We start from the raw sequence: 22,066 nt of genomic DNA on the forward strand, positions 1-22,066 counted from the left end.
TTATTTTGAAACCGGGCCTTTAATAACTCCATTCATCTGAAGAAGTGGGTTGTGCCAAAAGCTCATGATACCATCTACAGGCAGTCCCCGGGTTACGTACAAGATAGGGACTGTAAGTTTGTTCTTAAGTTGAATCTGTATGTAAGTCGGAACTGGCGTCCAGATTCAGCCGCTGCTGAACCTGATCAGTTTCAACAGCGGCTGAATCTGGATGCCAGTTCTGACTTACATACAGATTCAACTTAAGAGCCCCAGGCATCCCCAAGTCAGCTGCTGCTGAAACTGATCAGCGGCTAATTCCAGGAAGCCCGGGGCAGGGGCTTCCTGTAGTCAGCCACTGGTCAGTTTCAGCAGCGGCTGACTTGGGGACGCCTGGGGCAGAGCAGCTGGGGTGCTGCTGGGTTGGTCCAGTAGCGCCGCTGCTCCTCGGCGCTACTGGACCAACCCAGCAGCACCCAAGCTGCTCTGCCCCAGGCGTCCTGATTCAGCCGCTGCTGAAACTGACCAGCAGTGGCTGAATCAGGACGCCTGGGGCAGAGCAGCTGGGGTGCTGCCGGGTTGGTCCAGTAGCGCCCAGAGCGGCGCTACGGGACCAACCGGCAGCACCCCAGCTGCTGTACCACAGGCGTCCGGAGCAAAGCCGCGGAGCACGGGGGCAGCAGGACAGCCCAGACGCGCCGTGGCTGTCCTGCTGCCCTCGGGCTCCGTGGCTTTGCTCTGCTTTGCTCCCCGTCCCCCTGGTCTGCAGACCAGGGGGACGGGGAGCAAAGCGGCGGAACACGCGGGCAGCCCAGATGCGTCTGGGCTGTCAGCTGCCCATGTGCTCCGCTGCTTTGCTCCCCGTCCCCCAGACCAGATGAATTTTAATGAATTGCAGATGAATTTTAATGTTGATAAATTCAAAATGAAAACAATACTCTACCGCAAAATCTCTTTTTTTGGGGGGGGGGGGTGCCCCTGCTCTGCTGGTGCCCTAAGCACATGCTTAGTCTGCCTATTGGGTAATCTAGCCCTGGGCCAGAGGCCTACAGAAGACTGCTAGAAGGGAAGTATGTTATCCCTAGATTAAGCAGGTCTCTGTTCCCTTGGTAAACTGGCAGGGGCTGGCCTAGAACCAGCAGGAACGTTCCAGAATCAGGTTGGACAATCAGGCCAGTTGGAACACCTGGAGCTAATGAGGAACGTTCCAGAGCCAAAGGAGACAAGCTAATCAGAACACCTGAGGCTAATCAAGAACCAGTTGAGACTGGCTTAAAAGGGCTCCTCTTCTGTTAGTTCAGAGGCATGCAAGGAGTTTGGAGGGGGTAAGGAGACAGAGATCTGTTGCTGCTGCCTTAAAGTCCCTGGCCTGGAAACCAGACTAGTGAGTGGGCCAAGGTTCCCTCAACTTCTCCCACACCACTACATAGTCTGTCCCTGGGTAATGAGACCAGGACTCTAGAGGGGTTCCATCCCATACTATGGACTAGCCTGTGGTGAGTATGGCTCTGTAGGCTGTGGCCCGGGCCTCTAGAAAAAGAAGAGGCCGTGTAAAGGGTCATAGTGAGCCTCTGAGGCTGAACGCTGTCTGCCAGAAGTGCAGAACCCAAGGGCAAAGCCAGAGCTCTGCTATGCTGTACAATTTCTACTTTGTTCCCTATGCCCTCTAATTTACTTGTCTTCTCCGAGTAATAGAAATATTCAGAGATCATTTTTGTTTTGAAGTGTTTGCATAGTTGTGCTGAACTGCAGAAAGATCTTATAATGTGTGAATCTAAGCCACACAGGATGAGGGGGCATGTGGCGGGGTCACCAGCCCCTTCCCTTTTAACACCAAAGCCAGGTCTTTTCTGCGCGAGCCCAGCAGCCCAGTCCTTTCTGGGATCCCCAAATCATCTGGGAGGAAGGGGTACGGGGTCCCAGGCCCTCCCTCTCCACCGAGCCCCAACCCAGGGCCCTATCAGGGGCGGGTGGCTCCCACCACTGGCTCAGCGGGGAGTTCTCCCTGAAACTCGCTGAGCCTACCGGGAGCTTGCCTGGTCCCTGCCCTGGGTTACTTCCTACCCCCTCACCCTGTCCGCAGCAGTCCCACCTCTGGATGCGGATCCGGCGACAGCAACAACCTTGGCAGGCGTGGCTTGGGAGTCTGCAGTGGCTGGGGCAGCAACAGCTTCTCGGGGGGCTGCACAGCACAGGTGGCGGTGCAGTCTGGCTTGACCCAGCGGCAGGTACCTGGTCTAGCGCCTCTGGTTCCAGCTGCAATGGCTGTGGTTCCATTGTCTGGAGAGGAGCTCCTTCCTCTCCAGTGGCCAGCCCCAACTGAGCAGCCCTGCAGCCTTTTATACCTGGGCTGCATTGTGAGCATGCCCAGCAGGGCTATGGGGGAGGGGGTTTTCTACTCAATAGATGTGCTCTCCTCCCTCCCTCTCCCCCTCCCCCCCCCCCCCCCCCAGTTCAGTGCGGGGCTGGCCAGCCCCATCACAGGGCAGCTTTATGGAAACATTCTTCTGCATTCTCCAATTAGTATTTTCACACCTAGATACCACAGTGATTAGGAGCTTTTTAAATGGAGAGAAAGAGAGAGAAGACAGACACCAAATGTTTGAGAGCATTCAACTCCTTTCACTTACAAATGACTGCAAGTATCATAATGAACACCAGAAGTGTTGATCTCCTGAGTTACCTAGGTCAACAATTTGTACTGCTAGATATTTATTGTTTTGTTTAAATGGAGCCCTGAGACTTAAACACAGACGTTCAAAAGGAGAGTCCTGCAAAATGTTAAGACGCTTCCCAGGAAATTGTATTTGAAACTTTTTAGCATTTCATTCTGCACAATTTCACACCCTTAAAATCTCACAGTTTCTCTCAATTTTGGAGCAATGTTTTATTTTGTTTGTTAATCCCTGAAACATGAAAACATTAAAAACCCCACTTCTTACTTAAAGTCCCTTGTGACAAGAATCCTGAATTTTCACTTGCAACATCTTAACATTCTAAGCAAGGAGTTCAAGATTGCTATGCTCCATGACAACCACCATCCTCAAGATCCTATGGTAAAAAATAAGGGGAGGAGGATGTTGTGGAGAATAGGTATGTCTCATCAAACGTTGACTCTAAATGTGCTCTTCAACATGAAAATGAGGCACTTCAACATGGACTTCTCCCCAGAGCCTTACTTCCTGTGACTGAGTGGGAATAATTTAGCAACCTCTCATTAATGGAGGATCATGTTCCCCTGTACTTCCTTCCTGCTCATTTCTTTTCCTCTTGCACTTTTATATGCAACATTCCACAGCTGTGGTGTCCAGGATTAAGACTGAGGTGACTAGAAGCTTAACAATATAGTGTTACAATGCATGTGCTACTACAGTACATTCCAGACCTTACAGCTCTGATTCTAAGTCTATAATATTTCTAAGTCTCCAGATGATGTGAATTTGTTTAGTGATTGCTGTGGGAACCCATATCATGATGAACTGATTTTCTTTTCATAAAGATTCTCTTTGGGTATTTTTTTTAAACACAAATGGAAGGCCTTTCTGGATTGAAATTTTCCAGTACTCATGAACAAGACCTGTTTATTTAACTCTCCTACATTTCAAAGTACCTACATTTCAAAAGGTTGCCATATCAAACTTGGCTACTTTACAAATAACTATCCAATAGCAAATAAATGCAAAGTTTCCATGAAATGTGTATAGAAACTCATGCCTATGTTTTTTGTTACAATCCATGTTTCAACACTGAATGCCAAATTAATTTACAATAACATCACATAAAGTAGTGTTGAAGGGATCTACACTCAATGTGTGTGTACAAGCAACAGCAGAACTTGCACATAAATATTATGGAAATTCAGCCTAAGACTACACATACTATGAGGTAGTGTCAGTTTGCCTTTTTTCCTCTGAGAAACTAGTTTGTGGCTACTTCTCCTGATTTGGAACCTACCTTAGTCATATTGGCTCCCCAGCCTGTGTACTCACACATAGCTCAGTGAGAGATGGCATGGATATAAAAAGTAGCATACCTGTGGTAGCAGAGGCAACAATAGCACTCCTTACCAGTGCCAAGCATAAAGCTTCCCAAAACCCTTAGTTCATAATGTAGACACAGCCTAAGCAACATGTAATAGAAAAAAACCTTGGCAAGCAAGATGTAAACACCAAGGCGGCAATGAGATAACCGATGAAATAATCACTAAGGTTATACAAAGGAATTAAAAAAGCATCACTGAAGCAGATCACAAGTAGGAAATTTGCAGGAGAACCAATGGGTCCACTACTACCCCCAGAATGTATTACATGTAGGAAACCAAAGAGGATTCAGAGATTGCAGAGAATATCATTATTTTCCCTGTAGTCATTTTTATCACTGAAGTAGTGGGAAAATACCTGCGTAGAAGTTACTCTCTATATTAACTGAATGTGAGAGACAGTCACAAAAAGAGCTAACCAGAAACAAAAAAAGCTAATAAAACAATCTGAGAAATTAAATTGTAAAACATGAGGACTTTTTGGCATTCAATAAAGACTTTGAAGAGAAGAAACACCTATTAACAAAAAAGGAAGATTACTGGAATGAAAACAGCTGCTGGTACTTAGACTGCCAATCCAAATGTGCCCTTCATAGGGAAATACATCTGCCTTCAGTGCCAAGCCAAACACTGTAAAACTCTAGAAAACAACAATGCCTGGGGGGGGAAAGGGGAGGAGATGCAGGAACCAAACATTCATTATGAAATTATATAAGAAGTCATACAGTCCCAACTCTATATCAATTGCTGTCCACTTAATCTGTATTCAGTTGCAAACGAGATGTCAAAAAGGCAGGTGGGAAGTATAAATCATCCCAAAGAACAAGCATACCTTGAATACCAGCCTTCTTTCTTTTTCAAGTATTATGTTCATCGAGCCTACATTCAGGAGCAGCTACCAGCAACAGTCCATTTAAGAAGCAAGTATGAGGATTAGCAATTAAACGAAGATGGTAGAACAGCACTCCCAAACTAAGCAACAGATCTAGCCACCAAGACAAGCTACTGAAGATATCAACTGAACTCTAGGTTATTACCATACATATATATCCTTGTAAAACCATGAGACTGTTAGTTTTGGATGCACTAAAATTAAGTCCCAAGAAAGGAGTGGCTCACAAAATAGGTGAGAAAAAATGAACTACTCCATTTTAAAAACATATTAATGATAGTGTGGTGACATCTTTGCTGTTTCTTTAAATCTTTACCAGGAAGCCTGGCAGAAGAGGGGCTAACGAAGTTTTAAGTCAGAAGTGAAAGACAAAGATAGAGGCATGCAATGTAGATAGTATTCTCTTTTTTAGTCTCAATGTCTTTTGTTCAGGGCTTGTGGCTGTTCGGAGATTCTTTACTAAGGTCTCCCAAAAGAATGTACAAAGGTTGAAAATCTTTGCACTGAAGCTGATATGGCAGCCAGATGAATTTACAAAATCCTTGTTGTCAGATTATATGGCTGCCATATGGACTTTGACAGCGCTCCAGAATAATTCAGGGTGCTTTAGTGGTAACAAATATTACAAACTTAGGGTATGTCTACACTACCACCCTAGTTCGAACTAGGGTGGTAATGTAGGCAACCGGAGTTGCAAATGAAGCCCGGGATTTGAATTTCCCGGGCTTCATTTGCATAAAGCCAGGCGCCGCCATTTTTAAATGTCCGCTAGTGCGGACTCCGTGCCGCGCGGCTACACGCGGCACGCACTAGGTAGTTCGGACTAGGCTTCCTAGTCCGTGCCACGTATAGCCATGCGGCACGGAGTCCGCACTAGCGGACATTTAAAAATGGCGGCTCCCGGCTTTATGCAAATGAAGCCCGGGAAATTCAAATCCCAGGCTTCATTTGCAACTCCGGTTGCCTACATTACCACCCTAGTTCGAACTAGGGTGGTAGTGTAGACATACCCTTAGAGAGGCAGTGGAAGCGAAAAGCTAACAATGCTCCTTAAAACACAAAGTAAAACTGGAGTCATAAGTCTCTCCTTCTGAAGGCTCCAAGTGAGACATGTTAAGCTTCCTGGGAAGAGCCCAAATGAGAACTCAACAACAAGCTATAACCAAAGTCCACCAAGAGTAGAAATACTGAATCTGGATGAAGAGCCTCTTTGAGAACTTTTAGGGCTCACATCATGGTAGTATCAGATTATCACGACTTTGGTGTTCTGGACAGGAGATGTGTCAGACCTAGGAAGTCTGAGATTGAGAATCAATGTACCAAGCAGAAACTACTGTATTAACACTGCAGGAACTCTGCGCTGTTTGAACTTCCTGATGACCCAGGTACTGGAAGGAAGACACAAAATCTAGTCATGAAGAAGAACAGACAGACTCTCAACCACCTCTGAAACACAATCAGAGAACCTCCATCTTCTCTTTTGTTGCAAAGAGTCTAAGACATTTTCCCTACTCGTGAAAGACAAAAGTCCTATCGCTCGCTTGAGAAACTATCTGAGCAATGAATTTTTCTCAGAATAAATGTCAAGATGATGTCCATCTTCCTGGAAAATGGCAGAGTTGTGACAAGATGACACACCTACCATTTGCAGAACCTGACATCCCCTCCCCCTCAGTAGCATGGTTAAGAAAAAGCTCTCATCCCTGCCAGTTCATACAGTTACATACATTGTGGCTTAAGTATTGTCCGAAAAGATGTGCATTAGCCTGTTCCCTCATTTAAGCAAAGAAATCATTGCAAGATAGCTGAACTTCTCTTGACAATTTTTATATTTACATATTATTTATTATGATACTTATTCTCTTCAGATTTACAACATGATTGTACTGTGGGATGATCTAAGCAAGCCCCATGCATTCTAAGCATTACAATGAGAGACAATGGATAAAAGAGGATTAAAGGCATCCTTGCGAAATTGTCTACCGCATCTTGACTGTTTCAGGGTATTATCAGAGACCGTTGTGATTGATACCCTATTCATATTTTGCTGCATAGGTATCTGAACTTGACAGAGTGAGAGTCACAAAAGGACTTCTCTCCACCTCAATGAATGGTTCAAGCATGAGTATGTATACCTCAGAAGTGGGTTGAAAGTATAGCTAGGCAATTAGCAAATATGGTTGGAGCTGCTTAGTGTCCAAACAGGAGAACTCTGTATTGGCTATGATCCTCACCCATACAGAACATCTGGAATATGTGCCATATCAACTTAATAGATACACAGAAAAAATAATAATTTTCAAATAATAGCCCCAAACCAGCCTTGGAGCTTTACAGAGGGGAACACAGAATTTGAACCCTCAGTTATACATGCTCAGCTTTCTTAGCATTAGTGAGGGATGCAACCCCATGGGTATGTCTAGACTACATGCCTCTGTTGTCAGAGGCATGTAAATTAGACTACCCGACATAGTCAATGAAGCCAGGATTTAAATATTCCTGGCTCCATTAAAATAAAAATGGCCATCGCACTGTGCCGTCTCAGCTGATCGTCGGCACAGCATGCAAGTCAAGACACGGATCAGTTGACAAGGGAAGCCTTTGTCGACCACTCCTGTAAACCTCGTTTCATGAGGCATAAGGGAGTGGTCGACAAAGGCTTCCCTTGTTGACTGATCCGTGTCTTGACTTGCGCGCTGTGCCGATGATCAGCTGAGCCAGCACAGCGTGGTGGCCATTTTTATTTTAATGAAGCCGGGGATAATTAAATCCCAGCTTCATTGACTATGTCGGGTAGTCAATTGTGATTCTGCTTTCAAAAGCAGAAGCCCCACACTCCCTACAGGATTTCCTTTTGAAATGTAGAAGAGCCTCACCATGGCTCTTGTACATTTAAGGCTCAGTTGCTGCAGGGAGGCAAGGCCAGTGGGGGAGTGCCCCGCTATCCCTGTGGAGCTTCCTTTTGAAATGTACAAGAGCCCTGCCAGGACTCTTATACCTTTCAAAAGCTGAGGCGCTGCAGGGAGCGCTGCTGCTCCCATGCTCCCTGAGGGGTTCTTGCTAAAGTTCAAAGGCCGAGGCACCCTCATAGACTAATCGAATAGTCAATGGAAATCCCATTGTCTATTTGATTAGTTAATTAATCAAATTTAACATCCCTATTAATTACAATTTAAAAAAAAAAGAGAGTTGGTACCAAAACATTCCGTAACCAGGTGAAGTGGAAAGGAGGTTTCTAGTGCACTAATAGAGAATTATAGGGACTGACACATGCCCCATCTTTAAAAAGAATCAAAACTGTTGCAGTGCCTTTTCTTGGATCACTGAGGGCTCAAGACTTAATGTCTCTGCTATTCACTCCAACAACTTCTCAGACCTGGTGAAGTGGGCTGTGTGTTTGGTTATACAGATGAGTAGCCCACATTCTTATTCAGAACAGCACACAAAGCAAATAGATGGCTCTAGCAGTATTCCTCCTTCTATTTTTCATTATCATCATCTTGTTCATCTAAGTAGAGGAGGGTACCACAGACATGACATTTTAAACATACTAGGATGATCTTCAGGGCATTTAGAAAATCTAAAATAAGAGATCACAAGTCTTTCAGGAGCTTTAAGAGACTTTTTCTTAGGAGGGTGACCCTTTATTTTGTGTTCCACATGGACCAATGAGGTCAATGAGTGTGGTGTTCAAAAACATAAGGACTAAGCCAAGAAGGTGACCAGAGACGCACAAGTTAACTTACTGTAGAAACAGAAGATTAAGATCTCCACAGCAGAAGATCCCTTGGGACTGAGGGCCCTCAGAACAAACTTCTAATTCCAGCCCTGAAAGCAGCAAATTCAACACCAAGAGCATTCTGTACAAAACTGACCCTTATCCACAACTCACCAGAAGTGCAAGTGGAAAGCACAGCCTTCCTAAATGAGGTCCAGGTTACTAAAGGCACTCAGTAATAGAAATGCAAAGCTATTACTTAGTGCCTTACTCACCTACTAGTCAGATACTCCTCTTAAGAATACGGTTCATGTAAGTGTCTAAATAAATTACAAAAAGAAAATACTCCAAAAGATTGAAATTTGAAAATGATGAGACATTTACTGTTACCATGTTGATTAGTGTACTACAGTAATATTCTCCACTTTAATAAACTTACCGGGCTGATAATATTTCAATAAGCTGTTTCCTGTTCTGCACTCGGAGTTTGTTAGTCTTATATCTAGGATCTTTACTAACTTCAAGCAAATTCAGGATCTAAATGAAAACAAAAATATAGTGAATAAGAAATGCATTTAGCAGGCAAATGTAAAGATCATTTGTGCAGCCAAGCAAACTCATAAGAGTATACGGTAACTTGCAAAACACCTTCTCTTTTAGGTGGCTGTTTCATTTTAAAAATGTTACGAGGAAAGAGGGAGAGGATACATTACCCAAGCAATGTCATGAGCAAGTTGGGAAAGAGATGGGAACAGAATGAGATTCCCGAATTCCAGTCCATTGCTCTTTATAGTCTCTAGGCATCGATACTATACATTCTAGTACAGTACAAATATTGCAAGTAACTGTGGTCGTAGCGGGGAAGCAGTAGAGACAGATACAGACACATAGCAGTGTAAAAAAAAGGCATCAGTTCTTTCTATGGGACCATGCTACTGAGTTATGTGTCACAGAATCACAAAGAAAGATATGCTGATTGTATTTGATAATTCTGGTAAATAGTGGAAAGCTATGTCTAAGTGAGTTTTTTCTATTTCAGTATTTTGTATTAAAACAATGATTAAAAGCAAGCATTTTCCTCTGAGATGTCATTTTTTCTTCATTATTATTTAACGAAGCATTATTGAAAAAAAAAACAAAAAAAGGTAGTGTAACCTAATAAAAAGGAAAAATACCGTATATTGTCTAAAATAACTCCCATCTGACATCTTGGAAATTTAACTATCATGCACAAAGTGGAATTAGACTGAACAGGGACATTTTAAAATGTGGCAACAGGAATCTGGCAGTTTTATGGGAACTTTAACAGGATAGAAGAAGGCCACTGGGCTATTAAGACCTATCTGTATTAACCCCAATTGATTTGTGTTCCACAAGAAAAAAATCAAAACAAGTCCTATATCATTATAAAGGGGAAAGGGAGAATTCCTAAAAAAGAAAAGGATAATACATGTTCTCTCTGTCTTGCTTAGAGAGAGAGAGAGAGAGAGATTCTAGTTTGCTTATCTTGGTTCCAACTTGGCCATTGTAAGGGGTCACCATCTAAACATGAAAAGTATGTCCACAGGTGACTCATGTCTACTACCATAACAAAACTGACCCTTGAGGATGGCAGTGCTATCTCTAGATCTGGTCTCTAACCTTTAATCTCTATGAATCTGTCATAGATTGACAGCAACTAAGAATCATCGCTTGCGTGTGTGAATGAAGTGTGGTCACAGTCCAGCTGTGAATGAATGACTGCTCAGGTAAGTGATAAACACAAGTACTAGCAATTATCCTATTATGGGTCCCATATGAGGAGAGGTTAAAGCGACTGGGACTTTTCAGTTTAGAAAAGAGGAGACTGAGGGGGGGATATGACAGAGGTATATAAAATCATGAGTGGTGTGGAGAGGGCCGATAAAGAAAAGTTATTTATTAGTTTCCTAAATAGAAGAACTAGAGGACACCAAATGAAATTAATGGGGAGCAGGTTTAAAACTAATAAAAAAGAAAGTTCTTCTTCACACAGCGTGTAGTCAATCTGTGGAACTCCTTGCCAAAGGAGGCTGTGAAGGCTAGGACTATAATAGAGTTTAAAGAGAAGCTAGATAATTTCATGGAGGTTAGGTCCATAAAAGGCTATTAGCCAGGGGATAAAATGGTGTCCTTGGCCTCTGTTTGTCAGAGGCTGGAGAGGGATGGCAGGAGACAAATCGCTTGATCATTGTCTTCGGTCCACCCTCTCTGGGGCACCTAGTGCTGGCCACTGTCGGCAGACAGGATACTGGGCTAGATGGACCTTTGGTTTGACCCAATACGGCCATTCTTATGTTCTTATGTTTATGTTCTTATCTGAAATTCACCCTATGGACATGTCTCCATGGCAGCCGAAATCAACATTTTGACCAGTCCACCGGGGATCAATTTAGTTAGTGGGTCTAGTGAAAACCCACTAAATCAACTGCTGATCACTCAGACATTGACTCTAGCTCTCCACCAGAATGAGATGAGTAATGGGAGTTGACGGGAATGGGTGTCTGGTATAATAGGCGGGGAAAGGCTTTGCCTTCCCAAACCGCCAGCCTGGCCCCGCCCATACTCATACTGTAGGCATTCTGGGGGTGGAGTGTTGCTGCCCCCAGCGCCCACCCTCCCCATGCTCTAGGGCTGGAGAGGCTGGGGCTGTGTGCCACCCACCTTCTCCATGCACCAGGCCATGGAGGCTTGAGCCATGCGCCACCCTCCCTATCCCTGCTCCAGGGTCAGGGAAGCTGGGACACATGGTGCCTGTTCACCATCCTGCCTTCCTACCCCATGCTCTGGAACTGGGGCGGCTGGGGATGCATGCTACTGCCCTCCTCCCCTCTCTGTAGTGGTGGGAAGCATGGCATGCTGCCCAGCCTCCCCCTGGTGGGGCAGTGGGGAGGCAGCTTGGCTTCCATGGGGGGGCAGGACCTCAATGTAAGGGGCAGAGATGGAGGAGGGGTTTGCCTCCCCCAGCCCTACCTTCACTGACCACCCATGTCAATGGGAGAGCACAGTGTGAACACTATGGTAAGTAGATCTAAGCTTTGTCTACTTAAGTTATGCTACTGTCATAACTCAAATTTCATATCTTAGATAGACTTCATCTTGTAGTGTAGAGCAGCCCTTACTGTGCCATCTGGCCAGTGTTGTTTTACTTACTTCACTGTGTTTATTTTGAAGCTGGACTATTTCTCTTATTCCCTAACCTCTCAAGAACACTTGCACTAGAACTGGCTTTTAAAATGCCTAAGAAGCAATATTTTGAGGTTAATAATTTGGGCTATTCTTTTCCAAAAGGTGTTCATTTTCTTTTGTTATATATGTTAGCCCAGTGGTTCCTAAATGCTGGTCTGCGGACTGGAACTTCTGCCTGCCAGGCCATGCCCATGCCTTGACAAGCCCATACATGGGGTAAACACCTCCCCCCCCCCCCCAGTCTCTGAGCTGGTCTCTCCCACGGTCCTTGGACACCTCCCCGCCTTTGCCCATCTCAGTGCCGGGCAGTGGCTTCTGGGGGAGCAAGCAGGAGGCTGGCTCGCAGCACTTCGCCTGCCCTGTGGCGCACTAGGTGCTGCAGCTCTGCCCCTGTGACCCAGTGTTTACTCCAGCTCCTTTCCCCTCGGCGTGTAGCAGCGGCATGGCCTGGGCGGGACAGACGCAACTGTTGCTGGGGCAGCTGTGGAGGGACCTCCAGGGGGACCCTGGCTGTTGACCGAGACCCCCTGTGGAGTCAGACCTTCTCACCTGCCCCGTGTGTGTCCCCCAGTCCTGGAGGTGAGTGGAAGCATCATGGCTTCTCATGCTGCAGCTGCTCCTGCCCTCCCCAGGGGTGCCAGCTAGGCAGGAGCCACTCTGCCCAGTTCATGTGCAGGGCATACAGGCTGGGGGGGCCTAACTGTGCGTGTCTTCCTCTCTCCAGGGGTGGGGACTAGTGCAATGAGGGGGGGGACAGAGGGGAGTTTGGTGTCTAACTTGTTTCCCTCTGGCCAGAGTAACAGTTGAAGAAGGGAAGTTACTTTGTGTCTCAATGTTTTGGCAGGAGCAGAACAAAAGGCCTAGCTCATGTCATTTGCATGATAATTTCAAAGCTTACAGAGGTGTTAATGGCTCAAGATAAGAAAGGAAAGGATTTTTTTTAACAGACTCTTTTTAGTGTTGCAGATATCTGCAAACTCTGATCTGTTACACCAACATGTATTGTGTGCGTACAGATGCAATGTAAAACAAGACATGACCTCTTAAAATTAATTACCATGATGAATGTGCAAATATGCAAATAAAATGCTACCCATCCGCCAGAAGTTTGTGAAAGGGTTTGACGGTTTGTGGTATGAAAAAGGCTGGGAACCACTATGTTAGCCCATTCCTGAGATGACTCTTTGTTTTAGAATTCACATTAAGATCAAAGTCGCCCCACATTAGAACACCGTTTTTTAAAAAAATTGTTGATAAATATGAAATAGGTTGCTTCTGTGTTCACGTATGGAAAACAGAGAAGTTACAAAGAAAATCTTTAGCAATTAATCAAATATCAAAAGATCTAGTTCAACAAATAATTTGTGGGTTTTCTTCTCTTTTTAAGATTACTTTTCAAAAGCATATGGTACAGGCAGAAAGTCTGCAATCATTTACAGCTCCTGGCTGGCTGCTGCATCTCTGTAAGTGAATATCTTCACAGGCAACAGCTTCCGTATGTTCCATATTTTAGCACTGACCCTTCACAATAAGGCTCTTTGATACCAGTTCAAATATTTGAATTAATGTTCTGTGTAGTTGCTGAGGGTCCCTCTTGCAGCCTAAGTGTTTTGAGCCTACTGGCAATTAAAGTACTCTTAATTTATCGCCTCTTCACTTTCTCTACATTTTTTTAGTTCCACAAGTTACCATCATCTTAAAGTGGGACAGACCTTTAAGAGTTTTAATATTGCATCTGGTTCACAACCAGGCATTCCTACTGAACTTCTGAGTTTCTTAACTGCTACAGTCTGTGTCTATAATTATTGTTAAAGAGTAGCAATGTTAATCTTTCTAAATAAGGATATGCAAAACTGATTTAGATTAAAAAGCAATGAGAACTGTTGCTCAAAACCTGAACCGACATTTTTCCCCTTGTGTACAGCATAATTTAATTTTTGCACATCTGTGGTAGGTATATACTGAAATGCCTTACAGAAGCTGATTCTAATAGTATTGATCTTTTTAGATTGGCATATAAAAAGAAAATCTGGGCCATTTGTTACAATTGATGTTCTCATGGCACTTTTCATATAAGTAATAAGCCTGGTTTTCTGGCTTAGCTCTGCCTGCAATGCGCCTGGGCCCACCATGGTCAAAAGTAGCCATGCTCACTGCCCTCCTTTAATTGGTTAACCAGTTAAACATCATGTTTAACCAGTTAACCAATTAAATGGGATTTTACATCTCTAATGTTTACCTAAATTCCCACTACTACTAAATTGGTTGAACGCTTTTTTTTTTTTTTTGGTCTCCCTGCCTTTAACTTTTCTGTAGTTTTGCTGTGCTCTGTTAAAACACCTGTCATTTTATCAACCTAGAAGTAGGAGGACTGATCCCTCTTTTGCCCTTATCTATTTTACAGGGATGTTGTAATATGTAAGTAACATAGTATAACCTTGATTATTCAAAGATCTCAGAAGACTCAAAAACCTTTGACTAATTGGGGTCTTAAGCATAGGTACTAGTTTAAGTTTGAAATCTATAGTCTACAAGCCTATGTTCAGGGTCTTCAGAGCCTCCTGACTCTATACACAGATTTCAAAGACTTCTGAATCATCTCGTTTATTAGAGAATGCCATGATGATGAACTCAAGAATGGCCAGCTACATAGCACTTCAATGTATAATTCTTTAACTGCTGACACTCACAGTGACTGAGCTCCCCCACTCTGCTATGACAGTCCAAGACCTTCTCAAATGTAGCTCCATCTTCTAGGACAATCAGATTGAGACAAGTCGTTGCAGAGACATTGCTGCCAGTCACTAGAGCTGGGCAAAATTTTGCAAGTAGTTTATTCATTTAAAAAGGAAGTTTAAGGACAACCAAAATTATTAGTGAATTCCATCTGAAATTGGAAAACAGTTTCAAATGGAAAAAAAAAGATTTTTTTATTGTCAAAACATTTCATTGCAACACTTTTGAAATTATACATACTGATTTTTATTTATGTTTAAAAAGGCAAAATGCAGGTTAAACTCAGCCAAAAGCCAGAACATGACTACTGGAAAATAGAGGAGGAGCAGAAAAAAACATTTTGTTTGAAAGGTTTTTTTTTGGGGGGGAGGGACAAAATTCCATTTCAGGTTAACCTAAATCAAATATTGAGAAAAGGGGATTTTTCAGTTCAGTTACCAAATCAAAAAATCAATTATTTACTCAGCTCTATTGGTCACCTAAAACACTGAAGTGTGTTGACTTAGACAGCTGTCAGTCTTCTCCATGAGGTTTATAAATTTTAGAACAATGAAGAGATTACAATACACAGACTCTTGTGCGCTGAAAACCGGTTGAGTTGGCCAACCATGGGCCAGCTGTCTGCAACCAGGAGAACAAACTGAAACAAGAGGAAGCAGTCCACAAGAGAGCAATGTGCCAGCCACAGCCACAGTTACCTGGAATTCCTGGGAAATAAGACCCACTTTTTAAGTAGGAGGAGTTTTAGACTATTGAGTTTCAGATAATTGTGACTGCTTTGCACTTTGAGATAACTGAATACGAGGCATTAAACAAGTGCAAATTATTAATTAGTCCAATAAGGTCAAAGCAGAAGAATAATGGAAATCTTGTGATGACGCTTATTCTAATGAGAATGCCAAACCCAAAAGTCTTCAGATAAACTACCAAGTTTTTTGGATGTTCATTCAAATTGAATGTGTAGAGGTTCATAAAACGTTAACTTAAAATTGATTAAATTAGCCATAAACTTTGTTTGTGTAGTCATTCATAATAGGAATGTGGAAACATGTTGAGCCTAATTTCTAGCCCATTTAGACATCATAGATCCAGAAATTTGACTCCAAAACTGATGTTACTTGTTTTGCACTCTGCTTATGAAAGACCCCAAAAAGAGTGAAGAACAAGCAATGACAAAAACAGACTAAAAAGGAAGCAAAGACAGTAAACAAAATGACAAATAAATAAAGAGACTGTGAAAAAGGGGGAACGAACACTAGCCAAAATACTGGTTAAAGGATATTTCGATGAATCAGATATATTCAAATCACCTTGCCAGAATGAAATTCACCCTACAGCACTAGAGAAATTAGCTGAAGCAACCACCAGGAACTCATGGAGAATGGATGAGATTTGAGAAGACTAAAGAAGGGCAAATATAATATTTATTTTTTAAAAGGGAACAAAGGGGACTTGGGGAATTATAATCCAGTCACCTGAACTTCAATATGTGGAAAGATAATGGAACGTATAATCAAACAACCAACTTGTAAGCATTTGGAAGATCACACGGTGTTAAGTAATAGCCAACATGGTTTACCATAAGGTCTGTGCATGAGGTATTAAAAAAAGTATTCAAAGTAGGGATGTTAAATACTGAGTAAGCCCGGGGTCAGCTAGGGACTCCCCCGCCAATCCCAGGCTCCATGCAGTGCTGCTGCTTTGAAACTCCACTGGGATCCCAATGTCAGGCTCCTCGCAGCATTTTAAAGCGCAGTGCCCCGTGGAGTCCTGGTTCAGCTGGGGACACCCCAGCTGGCCCTGAGCAGCATGCAGCGCTTCAAAGTGGCAGTACCGCATGGTGCCCGGGGTCTAGTCCCATGCAGCACTGCTGCTTTGAAGTACCCCCACCGCTTCCTCCTCCCTTGCTGTCTCTTTCTGATAAAGGCAGCGAGGTGGGGGAGCGACTAGTCGACTAGCCTGTCAACTATCCGATAAGTATTTCCCTAATTCAAAGAGTAATAATCAATGGTTCACTGTCAAACTGGGAGGCTATATCTAATGCAACGCACGGGAAGGGGATCAGACTTGGGTCTGATATTACTCAACATTTTCATTAATGATTAAGATAGCAGCAAAGAGCTTACTTATAAAATGTATGAATTGACACCAAGTTATCTAGGGGTTGCAAAGGAGTATAGTACTAGAACTCAAAACAACTCTGACACTTTGGAGACTTGATCTGAAATCAACAGCATGAAAATCAGTGAAGGCAAATGTGAAGTAAGAAGGAAATGCACAAACACAAAATGAGCAATAACTGGCTATGTAATAGTAATGAAGAAAAGAATGTGCAGTGGATCACAACGTGAATATGACTAAAAAAAGTGATGTAGTTGCAAAAAAGGCTAATATTATGCCAGGGTGTATTAATAGGATTGTGGTACGTAAGGCATGGGAGGTAAATGACTCACTCTACCCAGCACTGGTGAAGCATCATCTAGATTTCCGTGTTAAATTTCGATCAAAACATTCTAAGAAAAGTATGGACAAATGGGAGAGAGTCCAGAGGACAGCAACAAAAATTATAAGATTTAGAAAATCTGAATTATGAGGAAAGGCTATAAATGGATATGTTTGGTCTTCAGAAAAAGAGTGAAATGGGACCTATTAACAATTTTCAAGTAAGTTAGAAAGAAGGAAGAGATAAATTGTTCTCCATGTCTACTGAAGGTATGAGAGGAATTTATCAGCTTAATCTAAAGCAAAGGAGATTTAAGTTAGACATTAGGAAAATGTTTCTAACTGTGATGAAAGTGGAACAGGTTGCAAAGGGAGATTGTGGAATCTCTACCACTATCTATCTTGTTCCTAAAAACTTCCAGACAACTGTCAGTAATGGTCTAGGTACACTTTGTCCTTCCTCAGCATGGGGAGTAGACTAGATGACTTCTTGAGGTCCCTTCACGCCCTACAATTGTATTATTCTAAAGGGGGAGGAGGGAATTATAATGAAAACAGTCTCTAACACATAAAAGCCACCATTTCTGCTAAATAGATTTTACTCCTGTTCTTCCTTCTTTAACACTTTGCTGTGGCACAAACTACTCTCTAGATAGAATAACTTTGCTTTCTTTTCTTTGTTCAAATGTATTCATTTTGGTAGTGCTGTATTTAAAGACAGGGTAATAAAAGGCTTGAATATGCAAACGTTAATCTAAGATTCTCTTTGGCACTTCAACCAAACCAGGATATAGAAAATGGATGTACTTTTTCTTAGGCCCAGATTCAGCAAGGCATTTGACCCCATGTATTACTTTAGGCTCAGTTCAGCAATGTAATCCAGCATATCTGTAACTAAGTGTGTGACTTCAGTTGGCCTGCTTTTGTGTTCATAGTCCTGGAAAGGGTGACAATGCCCCTTTTTTAATGTTTTCAGGCTGAATAGTGTTCCAGAGGAATCTGAACTAAACTATCACTAGAATGCCACAAGATTCTCCCATTTCTAGCTGAAAATTCCTACCTGTAGCATACCTGTCGCTGAATTAAGCATTAATTAAATAACACAACTATCTGGTCTTCAGTCTTCAAAAGGGCTCAAGTGTGTGGCTTATATGATGCCCACAAAGCTAGGAATATTTTGGTCAATTTAAACCATCCAAACTTTGAGGTCTGGTTTTCAAAGGTATGCAGCACCCACAGCTCCCACTGGCATTAATCTTAAGCATCATTACCTTACACACGGTGACAAATTGCTGATCATTCCCAGCTCCCACCACCAGGTAGCCATCCTTAGTTTTGAAAGCCTACAAAAACAAACAGAGATATCAAATTATGACTAAAATATACTGCATGTGACTATCTTTCAAGTTTTCACCCTTTAATAAATTTCCAAAGATCTTTCTCAAGTGAACCATTATGCTCAGATTCAATTTATGGTTTTATAAAAGCAGTTCAAAGTGATTGATGGAGAAAAAAAAAAATCAGTAATTTAAAGAAATTGTCCGTTTGATTTCTCCCATTCTGGCAGGTCTTCTTTCAAAGTCTCACAACACATATAGATTTATTTTACATGTTACTCATCTCCTTAGTACAAAGATATGTAGCTTGGCTGTAAGACGGTTGAATTACACCTATGATTTGTGCAAGTATGTGGAAAAACCTTTTTCACAATGTATATGACCTCTATGCAGAACACTAGCACAAACTTGGGGCTTACATGGTACATAAACCTTTCTGATGATTCTATACATAAAAGTAAACTTCACCCTCTGTTCTCACGGAACAATTTTCTTATGCAATATTATGGTCTGGTCTATGCAGATTTTATATCAATGTAACTATTTTAGTTAGGGAGGTGATCTTTTTAACCAAAGTAATTACATCAGAACATCCTCTAGTGCATCTAATTACATCTAATTACATCAAATTATAGGTACCTTACATCAGTGGTTTTCAAACTACAGGTCATGACCCAGTACTGGGCCATTGAATGTCAGGCACTGAGTTTCACTGCTGCAGTAGGATCAGGTGACCAATGGGAGTGCTAAGGCTACCTGCCTTCCTGGCACCTAGGCTTAGCTCCTAGGTGTTGTGAGATGGGGGTGACAGCGCACAGGACTCTTCATACTGCCCTGGCCCCAAGCACTAGCTCTGCACTCCCATTGGCTGGGAACTTGCTGCTTGCTGCCTCTGGGCCACAACATGATCTGTGGTGCCAGGCGAAACAAGAAGCCTGCCTTAGTATCCTGCTGCACCGCTTACTGGGAACCGCTCAAGGTAAGCCCCTCCTGCCCCAGCCCTGACCCCCCACAAAGCCGGCTCCCACTCCTACACTCAAGGCTCTCATCCTCAGTCCCACCCCCCGAGCCAAACTCTAGTGAACTTATATTGGGTCACAAGCATGAATAATTTTTTTCAACTGAAAACCACTGCCCAATACTGATGTAGTCATGGGTGGTCAGTAATGTAGGCAAGGGAAGGCCTTCCCAAAACTGCCTACATGACCGACTGCCTAAGGCTGGGGTCACTGCCAGGGAAGGCTAGAACTGCAAAGCAGCAGCTCGGCTCCATCTGGCCACCGAGGAACTGCAGCCCAGCTCCCTCCAGCCCCCAGGGAAGGCAGCCCAGCTCAGCAGTTTGGCTACTAGGGGACGAGGGAGAGGATGGGGCCACGGTGGGGCAGCGCAGCTTTCCCCAGCTGCTGGGGAAGGCCAAGCTGAGAGCATCATGATAGCCCCAGCTTTCCATGTAGCCAGGCAGGTGGGTGGGTCTTGATTCAAGGGGCGGGGCCTCAGGCAGAAGGGGCGGGGCTGGGTCTTGCCTTCCCCAGCTGGGCTTTCACCTGATGCCCATGGGTATAGTTTATTCCCCACCACACAGAGAAACTAGTTATAGTTGCATAAAGCTCCCTTATACTACTGTAATTGCATACTTCAGGGGATGTAGCACTTCAACTATAACAATACAGTTAAAAGTGTTATAAATGTGTGTAGGCAAAGCGTAAACTGCTTAGACACAAGGGACAACAGAACCACACTTGCTTACTGTCTCTATAAAAATTCACTTTCTAGCAGAAAGAATTAGACAGATCAAAGAGAAAAGTATTATAAGTATTAATCAACTTTTTAGTTGGATAATTAGCCACTTCGCTGTAATATTCTCACTTATAAAATGAGGGCCAAATGCTGTAGGCTTACTTGGTTTCAAGCATTCAAAATGCTGATTTGGCCCTAAACTAATAAAAATATCCAGGCATGCAGAATATATTTAAACTGTTTTTACTGCATGTTCAGCCTGAGAAACAGACAATGAACATAGAGAAACTTTGGGAAAAAGAACATAGAAAAGATTGTCAGGCTTCACCGTTCTTTAACATTTATTATGTTAACATTTATTTATGCAGATTTTAGTCTAAGAGAAACAACATACTGCAGTTATCAAGCACTACTTTTTTAATACAAAAAAACAATAACTAAGATTCCGACTTTTTTTTTTTTTTATCAGCAGTTGTATTTATTATTTGGAATACTACTGTGATTATAAAAAACACACACCCTTCAGTGACAGGATGAGTCTATTTTAGCAATCTCTCCATCCACATAGCAATATTTCTTGGTTGATGCCATATACGTTTTAAACTAGTCACACACCCATTACACAATTTAATGTTTAATTTCTATGTGCTCTTTGTGTGTATAGAACCCAGTCATTTGTTTTATACAATCACACACTATTTCTCTATTAATGCAAACCTTAGTTCTTTGCGATTTCTAATCCTGAGGTCTCCCCTGGTGGCACCATTAGATATAGAATACATACATGCACACTGAAAAGAACTTTTCTTGTAGAGAAAGGTACACATTGCATGAAAGATGACATAACTGCTATAAATACATATTTCAAAATATTCTAAAAATCAGCATTTTGGCTAAAACAAAGAGTTTAGTGCTTATCAACTATTGTCTCAGATGCATGCAATCTCTGTAAGAATTGCAGTCACATGACAAACCATACAGCAGTATTAAACATGCATTCATACCCATAAACTGCCAAGACAGCGGAAGTCACTCAATATTTAAGGGGGTACAGTCATTGGCATTTATGCTTCAGTGGCTTGATGATATGTGTGGGAAAACTGATAATTCTTAATTGTATTGTATCTTTAAAAAGCAAAAACAACAGTCGTGTCATCCTTACCCAACAAAAAATAGTGTCATCATAAATGCAGCAGTGTCTTTTTGCATGAAGCTTACTCAACTTTCTTCAGCAGCTATTTCTGAGCATCCCATTACACAACAGCTGATTATTTGCCAGTCATTGTTGCTGATAAAGCAGAAACTTTCAAATGTTATTAGCACAGCACTGATGCCAACATTTAAGAATGTTAACAATGATTTTATTCATTGCTCATAAATGTACACACACCACAGGTTACCGCAGGTTACCGTCTGGTCACAGGAAGCTTTACTATCGTATTATACAAAGGAGATTCAGGGCAAAGTGCAAACAGATTTTAATGAGATTTTGTTTTGTTAAACTGCTGTCTATCACATTAAATCATTTCAAATTAGTGCAATAAAAGGCATTTCATACAAGGCACACAAGGCAAAAGTCTTTTTTCCTCCCCTATTTTTGGAAGAATGAAGGCTTGTGATAGGATACCTGACAGCATGACATGAATTACATGCAAACTACTACTCTAACTGTCCTGAGTTCTAGGATATATAGTAGGTAAAGACAAGAAGAACAAAATTACTTAAAAAAAAAAACAGGAAAATTATTTCACAGAATCAGTGGAGACAGAAGATGGGAGGGACATCCAAATGCAGGCTTCTCTCCATTGCTTGCAAGTCCAAGGAGCTTCTGTGAAGACAATCTACTTGATAAGAGATTTATGTTCAATGAGATATTTACATTGCACCAGCACATGCAAGTTAAAGGCCAAATTCTAAAAGGTGATGAGCATGAATTCACAACTCCCATTGACTCAGCACCTAAGTTCCTTGTAACCTTA

At 42.5% G+C, this 22,066-nt stretch overlaps 1 protein-coding gene and 1 long non-coding RNA gene across 4 annotated transcripts in view; one reads left to right on the top strand and one right to left on the bottom strand.

Moving 5' to 3' along the window:
- The window catches only part of SUGCT (succinyl-CoA:glutarate-CoA transferase), a 477,897-nt gene that overhangs the window by 260,120 nt on the left and 195,711 nt on the right, over positions 1 to 22,066 (bottom strand). For all 3 annotated transcript variants that reach the window (XM_006124080.4, XM_089776539.1, XM_006124079.3), the window contains 2 exons: positions 18,285 to 18,356; positions 9,068 to 9,165 (listed from right to left, as the gene is read on the bottom strand). In XM_006124080.4, the coding sequence (XP_006124142.3) occupies positions 9,068 to 9,165; positions 18,285 to 18,356 (170 nt within the window). The remainder of the gene's footprint in view (positions 1 to 9,067; positions 9,166 to 18,284; positions 18,357 to 22,066) is intronic.
- On the top strand, positions 1,180 to 2,648 carry LOC142827264 (uncharacterized). The gene is made up of 3 exons (XR_012901871.2): positions 1,180 to 1,304; positions 2,063 to 2,207; positions 2,519 to 2,648. It is a non-coding gene; the product is annotated as an uncharacterized LOC142827264 (long non-coding RNA).

Source organism: Pelodiscus sinensis, chromosome 2 (assembly GCF_052426305.1).
Source record: "Pelodiscus sinensis isolate ZL-2025 chromosome 2, ASM5242630v1, whole genome shotgun sequence".
NCBI lineage: Eukaryota > Metazoa > Chordata > Testudines > Trionychidae > Pelodiscus > Pelodiscus sinensis.